Source organism: Mytilus galloprovincialis, chromosome 4 (genome assembly GCF_965363235.1).
Source record: "Mytilus galloprovincialis chromosome 4, xbMytGall1.hap1.1, whole genome shotgun sequence".
Lineage (NCBI taxonomy): Eukaryota > Metazoa > Mollusca > Bivalvia > Mytilida > Mytilidae > Mytilus > Mytilus galloprovincialis.
The window spans coordinates 66,889,827-66,903,936 of NC_134841.1; the positions used below are offsets into that span (position 1 = coordinate 66,889,827).

Here is a 14,110-nt window from a genome sequence, read left to right on the forward strand (position 1 = left end):
TCCTACTCTTCCTTCGCGGACTTGGTAAACATTTCTTTGTTGTGGATTAAGTTTTCTATTTCTAAAATATTTCATATTACAGCTGGCATGTGGCTGTTGACTCGTGGTAGTATTTCCTAGATCATAGGAATGGATAGGGTTTTTTTTTTTTTGTCATTTTAGCCATTTTCTAACACTGTCACAGAACCTACTCGCACCGATAATTATATTGCTTTCATTGCAATATTTAGTCATAAATGTATGTTGAATTTTTGCATGTTCTGCAATAATCTTAATACTACTAAGGTTACTTGTACTTTATTGTTTTTACAAAAATTGTAATCATGTAGAGAATACAAAATTTTCAACGATTCTCAAATATTCATTTTCCTCTGTATGTAAAATTATTTTATATTTTCCTACAATTGATTCATCCATAGCATGGAAAACATGTTCCATAGATACTGTATTTTTAGTCCAATCACAGTGTTCAGATATATTGACCGAGTATGTAAAGTTCTCGAAAAGTAAGAAGTACCTTTCCAGCTGGAATGTTTAACAATTAGCTCTGGGTAAACCACAGATCGCTTGTAACATGTGGTTAGGTTCTACTGAGGCCTTCAAGTTGATCTATTTATGTCCTTGTCTGTTTAAAACCATATTATGTAATAAGGTTTACTGTCAACATCATACAAGAATTAATTACTCACATCTTATGACTTTTAACTATTACGGTAATAATGGACCAGTCAGTATAAAGAGAATATTCGAACGTCTATCATCCGGAAACGAAGAGAATCCGGTATACATATTTTATTTATAAAATGCAGTAATATTTTGGATATCTTACCAACCGGTAATGGATAACTACATTTTCGTGTCAGTCGTTATATTTTTTGTGTTTTCAGGTATGTAATTTATTGTAACTACTATGTATAGAATTTTCGCAGGTTATTTTAAGTCGTGATTTTTTTGTCATGACTCAAACAGCACATATTTGTTTGGATAAAAATGATCTGAATGTCTGTAAGGTACGAACATGCTTCTTTTAAAATTCTCACCTTAAAATCACAGGTGCAATATAATAATCTTTCACCTTTATACACGTTTTTTTTTCTGATAAATAAATTTAATCATTTCACTTCATTTTCTTCCATTTAACGTGATTCTGGTCATATTTAGCTCCCTTATAGCAAGAACGCTTTTAATATGCATCTGTAAAAACGCGTTAAAGTATATGAGGTAATAAGCTAAGATAAAAAATAATCGGAAAACCTGTTGTCCGAGGTTTAAAGATTTTCCTTAATTCCTGGCAATTTTGCTGAATATTTTATACCATGTTTTTAACAGAGGGGTGATATTTGAATTTCAATAGGTTTCGAAGTTATTCATTGATATTTTATGGTTTATCATCGTCTAAAAAAAATAATGACATCTTTAATAACTTGATATTGAATTACCGAAAGTAAAGATTCACCAATTAAACATTAATACACACAGAAAATTTAAAAAGAACAATATAAGCGCTTCACTGAGCAGATAGATATATATATGTACATAAGTAATATTCATGTCTAAGATGTCAACCACAATATGATTTGTGGGATATAAGAACGTGCTGTTATGATTTAGTCTATATTTAATCAATTAAATTTATACATATGTATATGTCAGATATCATAGATTAAACTATTAATTTGCCGAAATCCTATCCTACAGTTTCACCACTCTTGATTCATTAATTAACATTAATACCTATTTTTGTTATCATTCTAAGCCTAATAACAATTTCAATTTAATATATATCCGTTTTAAAATCCCAATGTAATTTTTCAATTATATTTTACCAATGGCTAAATGTAAGTTATTTTACATTTGGGGTAAAACTAATACCAATTATTTGTTAAACGTTTTTTCTTAAAGATTATTATTTAGCACTCAGTTTGCACAAGCGCCAATTCTAAAACTAACTTGCGCGAAATCAGAAAAAAAAATGTTTAACTTTGATGTTAATGCTATTTTAAGTATCCAAAATTATTTACAGAACAAAACAGTCTTATTTGCAAATTATGACACTGTTAATTTGATTTTCTTTCCAATAAGGGACGACATCAAAAGATCAATGTAAGATAAAAAAAACTTAATTCAAATAGTTTGGGGGTGGGGGGTTGAACTGCTGCAAGATTTGGTTATCCGACATTGATTTTTACATATATCCATATGGGTCAATAAATTTTTCCCAAATTAAGTTCATAGGGGGGTAGGGGGGTCAGTGAAAAAACTATTTGAATTAAGTTTTTTATCCTTCATTGAACTTTTGATGTCGTCCCTAAGCAGAGTCCATTTTATACAAATGAAGGAGAGAAAAACAATAGGTGCAGTGTTTAAAGCTCAATGTTAATCAATATTTCTTTATCAAACTTTTTTATAATAAATTTATTCAATATTTACCCCCATTCAGAAAAATATATTTACTCCGTATACTATGATAATAAAATTGAGAATGGAAATAGGGAATATGTCAAAGAGACAATAGCTTGAACAAAGAGGTGCCCTGATGAACTAGAAAGTTGATGTCTCGTTTTTCACACGATACAGCATTTACAGAGATATGCATTTTTGTGAAAAAATTGCTCTGAGTTATGAAAAGCTTCGTTGTCCCTTTTAATAATAAAATTATAAATTAATACACAATGTCACATCACATTATTTAAGATATCTTAAAAAATCCAAGGAGGATCGAGTAAAGGGGGCCTTTTTAGGGGAAAATTTGGTTGATTATTTAGGGAATCGCTGTAGCATGACTGGAGCGGGTCCTTTCTTAGGGCAGTCATACAGTGGCCCCTTTTTGAAAATTTCTGGATCCGCCACTGAATTAGCCATTGATTTTACACCAATAAGGGAGCAACCATTTAACTTCAAGGGGGTTATGGTTTATTTTCTGAGTCAGAACAATGTTATTTAGTTTTTCAGCGCTACCGATCACTTTATTTTTTTTTTCAATATCTAACATTATAAGGTATGGGGAAAAGTCTGGATTCAGAATATTTTTATTGTCATCTGCTTAAATAGAACTAGAACACACCCATGATATCGCGGGTCCGTGACTGAATTAAAGTATATAACTATGCGCAAGCCTTATCTTAGTATTAGTACTGTCATCTGATAAAGTCATGCCGATTATAAGATACACAATTTTCTCTGCTTTCAAATCTTTCTGTTTGAACCCGTCGAACTGGAACTTATCAATTATTGGTAATATTAAATATTTGGAAAACAAAAGGTCCTGGAATGGAGTATTTTTTAATCAACAGCATTGTCCTATATTAGTTATAAATAAAGTTGAATTCTTTGATTCGCTGTTTTACGTCATGCCCGCTAACAAATTGAAACTTATTTTTAGTCCAGATTTTTAGTATTCGTATTGTTATCTTAGAAAGTCTTACGGATTAAAATACTACAATAGGTAACAATTTGACAATTTAGTAGTGTCAACCCTGTGATTATGACCCGTTTATATAGCATATTAATCCTGAATACACCGTTTGGTGGTGCGCCTGTCAGATGCGGAACGTACAGATAAGGTAATAGGTAACAGGTGATTATACTATTAGTATTGGTATCGGACTCGACCCGGAACTTCCTAATTATTGGCGATTTTAATTACGTGGAAAACAAAAAGGCCTGGAGTGGTGTAATTTTTAATCTACACCTTTGTACTATATTAGTTGTATATAAAGTTGAATTCTTTGATTCGTCGTTTTTACGTGATGACGGCTGACAAATTGGACCTCGTAATTTTAGTATTATAGATATGTATTTTTTTTCATCAAATTTTGGATCAGAATATTTTTATAGAAAAAAAAAACATAACACCCCACCCCCAATTTTGGAAGTTAAATCGTCGTTTTACTTCATCGCTCAGGCAAAATCGTACAGGCTATGATTTATTTCAACAAATTTCCTTTATTTCTCAAATATGATGTAGTCTATCCAGAAAATTAAAACAAGAAATGTCATGTTGTATTGGTGTAAACTGGAACGAGACTACAGCTTTATTAACGTCCTACACTAATCATAAACAACATGCATTCATTAGTAGCAAGGAAATAAATAATGGGAAATTACTTAGTCTAGTCTATTTTAAGAACAATAATAATAATTAAAAAATACACACTAGAGTAGTGTGACACTTTTTTATGAAGTGGAAAAATTCCCAAAACGCGCTATTTGAACAATAAGTGCCCCGTGTCACCCCTTACACAATAGAACATTCTACAAAACCATTTATCTAACTAAAGTAAGCCGGGTCATCAAAAACAGAAATATTTTTTTTTGTTTTAATACATACAAATCATATGGATAGCATTTCGTTTAATTCTAATTCTTCAGGATTTATATTTTATTAAAATGACGGAAATATTTATTCGGCAAGATCATTCGTTCGATGTTATGAGCTTTTGATTTTGCCATTGAATAAAGGACATTCCGTTTTGATTTTTTTTTAATAGCCCTGAATATTTTCCCTTCACCCGGATCCTCTCCGACTGGCGCCCAATTTCAATGATTATTATTTATTTAATATTATTTGCCGAGATGCGACTTTTTCAATTGAGGTATACTGTTTATAAGCCGTTTATTATTATTATTAAGTGATATATTACAGAATAATTTCCTTTGAAAATATCTTGCACGTTTGCTTTTGGTTTTCAACGAAATTTTCAAAACCTTAAAATTTTATTTCAAAGTTGCCATAAATGTTTACTTTTCTGTTCCTACAGCAAACATACAAAAGTACAATAGACGGCATTATCTAAATAGACTTCTTTGGTGTAAAGTGTCTTATATAAAAACATATATGAGTCAAATATCTATTACAATAAGGGCCATTGATCTTTAACCCAACATGCATGTAGTCAATATAAGTCAAATATCGATTCACATGTATGTCAAATTTGTCAATTGTAACATATCAATTCGTCAAACTGAAAAAAAGAAAAGTTTTCACTTGTAATAAAAGGCTAAACAGTACTTTTCATTTATTGATTCACTTAAGGAATGACTCTAATATTTTTTCTGTCTATGAAGAAATAACATAAACAAATTGGTGCACACTGAATAACGCGCGTAGAATAACATTAAATTATATAAAATCAACACTTTTGACAGGATTACAAAAAAAATCTTTCTATATTTGCATTCGGCAGCTAAATACATCTTAGTTTTAATTAGATAGTATTTAATTGGTGAATGTTTGTTTTAAACTTAGAAAAAAAATCATAAACGTATGAAAATAAAAGCAAGTGTATCGGGTATAATAATAAAAATGCTAAATACTGTCCTTTGGCATCCCTAGATATTTAACTGTGAGTTATCAGTTCGCTTCAAGTCTAAACATATGTTATAGAACACAAAAAGATACTTCAATACATTCTTTAAAAATAATCAACGTGATTGAAACAAACAAATCTATTTATACAAAAAGGGATATAATACTTAAGAGACTACCGCTTAAAGGTGATCAAAATCATTGACCAAACAAACAAACTAAGATGCACTAACGTCATAAAAAGATGGCGTTGAAATCACATGATGCAGAAACGGTAGCAAAGTACATGTATCTTGTCGAAGTTAATGATGTTACTTTATAACAGATGGCATCAGTCACTAAATTTTAGTGATTTAACTTTTTATGTGGAAAAAAAAATCAAAATTGACTAGCCTTATGTGTTTTCAAACAAATGCCTTTTATGTTTTAAAACAAAATAAACTAGCCTTTTATGCGTTGAAACAGAATTAACTAGCCTTTCTGTGTTTAAAAACTAAATTTAATGGAATTTGATGCGACTTTCATACAAGTGAGAGGTTTAGCTAGCTATAAATATAAAACCAGGTTCAATCCACCATTTTCTACATTTGAACATGCCTGTACCAAGTCAGGAATATGACAGTTCTTGTCCATTCGTTTTTGATGCGTTTTGTTATTTGATTTTGCCCTGTGATTATAGACTTTCCGAATTGATTTTCCTCTGAGTTCAGTATTTTTGTGATTTTACTTTTCACTAGCCTTTTCATGTTTAAAAACTAAATAAACCTGCGTTTTTATGCTTAAAAAACAAATTGAATAAGAGAGAACAGTTTTTTTTTCTAGTTTTCAATAAGATAAGATCAGCGACCAACTATTTTAGATTAATATTTCGAAAGTATTTATGGCAAACAATTTCTCCATTGAATTTTACGCAATTCTGTCGTTTAATGTTTCCTATAGAAAACTAATTTATTTTAAAATAAAGTGACACCCAAACTTAATGAATTTACAAGAAAATGAACCCGGCAGTATTTTACAGAAGTTAAAGAAACTCTACAATCGAACATTTAGACACCCTAGCTACTTTTGCGCACATACCCTTCAAAAGATCGACATTCGTAATTGACATATTATTTTGTTTGAGACCGTTCACCGTGGTTAGGGTTGTTCTGAGATGTGATTCAGTTCTTGTGATTTTATCCAGACCAGTGCTGGTGGGTCCTGATTCTTTACAGGTAAATCTACCTACATTGTAACCAGATTCAAGCTATCAGCTACTCGCTAGCAGCCACTAGGTTAGCAGCCAGTTCATTGTATCAGAAAGGCATTGAATCATAAAAAAAACATTGTCGTTTTTACATTATACATTTTTGTTCGTACATGTTCCCAGCAAGGTATATTACAAAGTTGTTTTATTTCATCGCAAAACAGAATTTGTGATGAGAAAAAAATGACCTGGTTCTTAGCACCTACATGTATGTCCTGGTTCCGTGCTCTTACCTTTTAGGAAAACGTGACAAATATTTAAAAGATCAATGCTGCTGAATATATATATGTAATTGATAGAAAATACACCAATAAAATTGAGAATGGAAATGGGGAATGTGCCAAAGAGACAACAACCCGACCATAGAGCAGACAACAACAGAAGGTCACCAACAGGCCTTCAATGCAACGAGAAATTCTCGCAACATACTTTTGGTGAATGAAATATATCAGAAAAACGGCCCAATTTATGTACTGAACAATAAACAAAAAACAAGTATGAAAGACAGCAACCAACATGAGAAAAACCGACAAAAACATTTAAAAAAGGCTATTCCGTATTATCATCAATTATAGAAAGGCATCACAAGCTTCTAACTGTTAAAATAAATACGTCCAAGTCTACTGTCCCTGAGTATACCACATCTCCCTTTTTTGCATCAATGTTGCAATCTTTGTTGTTCAATATTGATATAATATATGATTAAAAAAAAAAATGAAAATGCAAAAGATTTCGCATACGAAATAGTGAGTTAAAAAAAATTCAGCTAAACGAGTATTTTGCGACATGTGTTGTTACCAATTGAATGTTGCATATTATTTTTTTGCTTACATATAAATTAATCAACAATTTAGTTAAGCAGTGATTAATTGTTTATCTTTGTTATATACTGACCCTGCATGTTATTTTGATGCACAATTTAACATATGAATAATATTTAGATATTTTAATTCATTAATTTAGGTTTAACGACGAGACATAGGTTTGACAACTTTAATGGTCTTATATGACTTTTTCGAATAAAATATTCATGTTTTCAAATGAAAGTACTTAGATGATAAAGGCCAAGGACATTCAGAATGTTCGTTCCCCTTGTTTTGAATTTTAGTCAGATATTCGGAATCCTCTGGTTTTACCCATGTACTGTCATTAAAACAAATCCCCCCTAAGTCCTTCTTTTCTTTTTTTTTTCAATTTTATTACATATAGTTTAAACAGCCATATTAGAAGATACCCAAAAAATTGTCGTCATTTTTTATACATAATTATTAATTTTTTTTAAGGAAAAAAGTGCCAATGTTAAATGTATGAAAAGTTTAGATGGAATTATTTCCCGCCAAATTTTCAATGGCTTATATTTCGAAAACGAGCACACGGACCCTTAATTTTTTCCCCTTTTTTAGTTCCTGTATTAATATACAACTAATTTATAATAGTCTTAAAAAAGGCTCATTATTTTGAAACACAGTAGCGAACATCATAACGTGCTTCGTTTTTGTTAAAAATATGACAAACGAGCAAGAGGCCAATCCCTTGTATTTATATCACTGACATTGTCACTTCAGCCATATGTATCTTTTAAAATACATATTAAGTGTACAATCAATTTTAGTTCACATTATGTCATATTTTGATAAATAAGCAAACCATTAATTGTCTGAATGTGTCCAAACTACAAAGCATTGATAATTTTTGACAAATGTTGAGTAATTGCCATTTATTGACTTAGAAATATTTAATGGTACTCTCAGGTGAGCAAAATAGTCTGTTATTTAGTTTGTTGCAGTAATATATTATTAAAAGTAAACGTTTTAACCCTTGATGTTTATACTTCGTCCTTCAATAGGAACCCTAGCATTTCACCCTGTCTCTGAGCACCCTGTATACAAAATAAAATTCATGTTTATTTAATTTATTGTTTTTCTTCTTCCCTAAAGTAAACCATCCTTTTTTCATTCATATATTTATTACAGAGCATGTCAGTTTTTATGTTTATGGTAAGTTCAATAAGTGTATTATTTGTGTTAATGGAGACATATTTGTATAAGCAAATTGCTTGTTTCTGAATCCTTAATATTTATTTTGTATAATATCGTTTAATATTGATTTATCTTAATAAATATTGTTTAAAGTAAATTACTTTCTTGAAATTTCAATGTTATCGACATATTTAGACCAATGCATGCGTACAATGTACATACTAAACTAAGCTTGCATGCACGTTTTTTTTTTTTTTTTTTTTTTTTTTAACATTTATTACGCATCTATAACGTAATACTATTATAATCAACAAATAATATTTCATTCAGTGATTGTTGATCGCAAGGTAATTAACTTTCGAGTTTGTTGCATAAGTTTACCGGATCGTGATATTTATATAAAAAAAAAAAAAAAAAAAAAAAAAAAAACACACACGTGGAAAGCGCAACAAATAAGTGAATTGAAAGAGCCATGACATTTGTGTTTTTTTTTTATGTATATTTTCCATGCATTCCCATTTGTTTTTTAAACTATGCCTTGACAGTTGTGAAATAAATTGTTGTATTTTCTTTCATCATGGTTTTCCCTCGTACTAGCGTTGTGCTATGGCCGAAGTCATAAGGAGAAGTATCGTAGTTAAGGTCACTACAGTGTTTTGGAAGTCAATAATTCAATATCGTTAGCGTAGTATAGTGTTATTGGTGTATAAAAAAGCGCGTTAAAAAAAGCAGATTCAAAATAGAACTGAAGAAAACATGAGATTTGTACACATACCTATTATGTGTACAAATCTTATAGAAGGTTCAATAACATTTATCTCATCTGTTCTCTCTCTTCAATTTTCGGCATTATTCTTAAGTTTTAAGTTTTAAGTTTTAAAAACACAGTGATTTTAACTTTCCCACTTCGTAACTAGTCAAAGTTTAGGCACTTTCATCCTAGAATTGATTACGCAATGTTCAATCATCAGAGAAAGTTTTCAAAGATTCGAAAGGAAAAGGCTACAGTAACTGAATTTTATCTGCAAGTTTGATATAATTAATATTTTTCAATCATCAACAAAGGGAAGTAATGGAACCAAAAGGGCCAATATCACATGTTTCAAGTTACATATTAATAAAGTACCTAGAATTTTTACATATTTGTATACAAAACAGAACATTATGGTTAAAAAGAAAGCTTTTTAAAAGTGATGAAGTATGCTTTTAGTAATAAAATTCATTTATTTTTTCAAAGGTCAGCTAGAAGAAGTACATAGTTTTGGAACAGCATATCAAGGGGAATATGTAATGAAAGAAGAAGAACCACGACAACGACTTAGAGTAAAACGACAATTAATAGCGAAGCAGATCGAAGCAAAATCTATGAAAACAGAAAGGATAAAGGCAAATTCCATAACAGCAGATAGCATTGTAAGTGATACTGTGATAACAGGAAATATCGATGTGAGATCAAATAAGAACAAACTTGTTGAAAGAAGGTCGTTTGAAGATGCGCAAGGAAATCAAATGACAAGAACACGATCTAAAACTTCAAGGAGATCACGTGATAAAGCATCAGAGTTGAATGGTAACATTGGAATAGATCCAAATCAATTTGCAGACGGTAACTTTCAATTGTCGTCAAATGATAAAATGGAATCATTGCAACCCTTAACATCAAGACGAGGATCAAGGAAAGGAAATCAAGCAACCTCTTCCACTAGATCTAGGAAAGAAAGAAAAAGAAAAAGTAGAAGACGACTTCCCAAGACATACACAGAGCCATTAGATAAAAATAAAGGTACCAGCAGTAGCTTTCAATTGTCGTCAAATGATAAGTTGACATCATTGATAATGCAACCCTTACCACCAGAACGAGATTCAAGAATAAGGGAACAGTCAACCTTTTCCACTAGATCTAGTAATAATGGGAAAAAGAGAAGACGACCTCCCCAAACACACACACAGACATACACAGAGCCGTTGGATAATAATAAAGGTACCAGCAGTAGCTTTCAATTGTCGTCAAATGATAAGTTGACATCATTGATAATGCAACCCTCACCACCAGAACGAGATTCAAGAATAAGGAAACAGTCAACCTTTTCCACTAGATCTAGTAATAATGGGAAAAAGAGAAGACGACCTCCTCAAACACACACACAGACATACACAGAGCCGTTAGATAAAAATAAAGGTACCAGCAGTAGCTTTCAATTGTCGTCAAATGATAAGTTGACATCATTGATAATGCAACCCTTACCACCAGAACGAGATTCAAGAATAAGGGAACAGTCAACCTTTTCCACTAGATCTAGTAATAATGGGAAAAAGAGCAGACGACCTCCTCAAACACACACAGAGTCGTTTGGCAACGACGAAATTGAACATGCAAACAGCAACTTTCAAGCGTCGCCAAATAGAAAAAGTGAATCTGTGTTATTGCCACCCCTTAGAACACAACAAGATTCAACGGTGAACAAACAACAAATCACTTCAAGTTCGTCAAAAACGGCAAGGAAAAGACGACTTCCTCAGACATTCACAGATGGTAAAAATAACCATGAACAAAACAGATTTCAGGAAACAGACGTAACGGGACGTTCATCATCATTTATCCGCAATTCTGGTCGCCATAGTAGGCGGAAATCTGGACGAAAATCTAGACTAAATAGGGTACTAAGCGAGAACTTGTCAGGTAACCCTTCTAGAAATAATGACAGGCAACCATCTTATAGAACGGTTGATGCTCTTCCAAGCGGTGATATTTTCGTAAATCCTAAACGTTCAAAACAACCTCGATATAGACCAACTGATCCTCCGTTAGACTTTGTTGAACAAGATGAATTTACAAAACAAAGCACGGACGGACTTTTGCAGGCCAAAAGCATTTCTGCTGGGTCAATCAACACTTTTCATATGCGAGCTGATAAGGTTAAAGCTGATAGAATAAAAAGTGAAAGTATAGATGCCAACTCTTTGACGGTACAACCAAAACATTCTGTAAATTTGGCACTATATGAATCTAAGCCTGGGAAGCAAACCAATAAATTTATCAAGCCAAAAAGTCCCACTTATGAAAGAGCTAATCCAATTTCAAATGCAAGACCAGTAAAATCAACAATGCAGGCATCACAGTTTCTTCGAAAAAGATATGAAAAAGGCATAGGTAGTCAAAGGTTAAATATTGATAGACACCATACGGCACCAGAAAGTTTAATGAGTCTAGATATGTTAGGAATAAAACATACCGGGGAATTCGCACCAAAACTTAAGATGTTCATAGAACCGACAGTCAAAAAAGAAAAGATTAGGAGCTTGTATAGGAAGAAGAATTTTAATAGTAATTTAGCAAATTTACGACGAAGTTATCCTACAGAATACGTAGGCGATAATTATAAATCTTTTCACAAATATTCCAATGCATATAACGATGCGTTTATGTTTTAAGTTTTTGGTTTAATTAGACCAAATTGAAACTCGTAAATCATATCACGACAAATATTCCTAAACAAATTGAAAAGTGTTGTTTCATGCACATTCCTTATATGTGTGACCACAATTATTTTCAATTTTATATAGCATGGATACGCGTCCCAGTCTATTTTTAGACGCGATGTTTATGCCTTGAATTTCGTTAAAAATGACGATCACCTTATGTCGACATATTTGCTGTAATATATTCGTCTCAAAATTGGTGATAACAGCCACGATTTTAAAATTATCATTTTAGTCTGATTTTTCTGTATGGAAATTCTATCTGCAGATATCAAGTTTGTGGTAGCCCTCTCGAAAACCGAGATGCAGTTAAAACATCAGAGACCAACACACACACTCAAATTTGACGCATTGAATCTTAAAATTTAAATGAATTTTGTTTGTCAATGACTTTCAGTTTTCGGAAACACCATTTTGGATTGCTCAACGATTTAGATAAAATTGAGAATGTAAATGGAGGGTTTGCCCAAGAGACAACAACCAAAAGGCGTGCTCCAGCTGGCCCCTAAACAAACATGTGTACTAGTTTAGTGATAATGACATGATGACCATTCTATCATAAAAGACTTACAAAGAACATTTATTTAAAAACCAGCAGAAAATCACACTGTCACATGAGACATCCAATTTTTTTCAATTTTTAGATTTTATTTTATTTACTCATTCCATTTTCCTTTATAAAAGATTTCTGTAATATGGAAACGTACTTTTTTAAACTCTTCCAGTTTGAGATTTGTTTGAACAAATTAGGGCTTTGTGCGCTCAAAACAATTTTTTTCACGGATTTATATGTTAGACCCTGTAGATTATTTATATCTGCATCCTACATGTATAAGGTGTCCAAAGTCATTTTTAATATAAACTTATTGAAATTTTGTTGTCCATAGGTTGTTGTTGAGATCAGTGCAGACCTATACCATTATCGTTTGAGTCATTTATTGATAAAGTTAGGTAAAAAGATATGTATAGGAAAAATATATATAAAAATAGTTTTGGCAGTAGATTCTTGAAGTTCAAAGTGATTGTTATTTTTTTTTTTTTTTTTATTTTTTTTTTTCAATTATACTCTTGTCATAAATACTTTATTTAAGAATGATACACGTTAATTGAAAATTATTAAAGAAAAATTGTCCTCAAAATTCAAGTACTTTGATACGATGACATGTATGATAATTGCATCAATAAATTGTAACCAATTTACATTAAAACAATTTCTGTTAGGCCATTCGGTTTTTACATTTTAATGTTGCGTATTTAATAAGTAAATGTTATTGTAAAATTCATTATGTCTATTATACATCAAATATTAAACCAACTGTATCATGAAAGAAATAAGGATATAGTAATCAAGTGTTCAGATTCATTTACGTTTTAATTCATTTTATTTGATTTTTAAGAATAACTTATCATGAAACAAATGTTGCATATGAATTTATGTAGTTTATGGAAATAGTCCTTTTTCGATATGACGACGTAGAAATATTATTAAGTTTGCCATTATGTTACATGACACTAGGATGCTGAGAAATTCAATTTATATTTGTTTCTTTTTTACTAATTTATTTTGATTGTTGACATGGGAAATAAATGGTTTTCTCTACACTAAACGAGTTTTCATGTATGAAAGAAAGAAAAGTGTGAGCATACAGATTGTGTTGAGGGGGTTATAACATAATTGCAAACCAAATAAAACTTTTCCACATATTCATCGCCTATTGTTCAATAGAAAAATTCATCACTCATTGATTAATTTACGTGAAAAAAATCTTCAAACTAGACAAAAAATGGCAAAAAATGTAAATTAATCAAGAAGTGACGATATTTAAAGGTACCAATGAATAAACTACACAGTGAGCAAAAGCTATTTTATTTATTGTATGGGAGAAAATAACTGCTAAATATTTTGATCGGATTTGTGTTGTTCCGTGATGAAAGTATATTTAGAAAATATTTCGGACACACAAAAAAATATATATCATAAAGGATTATTTTCATCAAACAAAATGTATACTACTGTAGGTAGAATGTTATGATTTTATAAATGACTTATATAAAGATGTATTATATATGAATTAATGTCTAAATATTTTACCGGTT

The 14,110-nt window shown here is 31.0% G+C and overlaps 1 protein-coding gene across 1 annotated transcript; it reads left to right on the forward strand.

The window, feature by feature from the left end:
• Window positions 1-731: 731 nt before the first annotated feature.
• LOC143072758 (uncharacterized) lies at window positions 732-12,386 on the forward strand. Its single transcript, XM_076247851.1, has 2 exons — window positions 732-887; window positions 9,771-12,386. The coding sequence occupies exons 1-2, from the start codon at window positions 839-841 to the stop codon at window positions 11,963-11,965; spliced, it is 2,244 nt and encodes a 747-aa protein (XP_076103966.1). The 5' UTR covers window positions 732-838; the 3' UTR covers window positions 11,966-12,386.
• The last annotated feature ends 1,724 nt before the right edge of the window (window positions 12,387-14,110 follow it).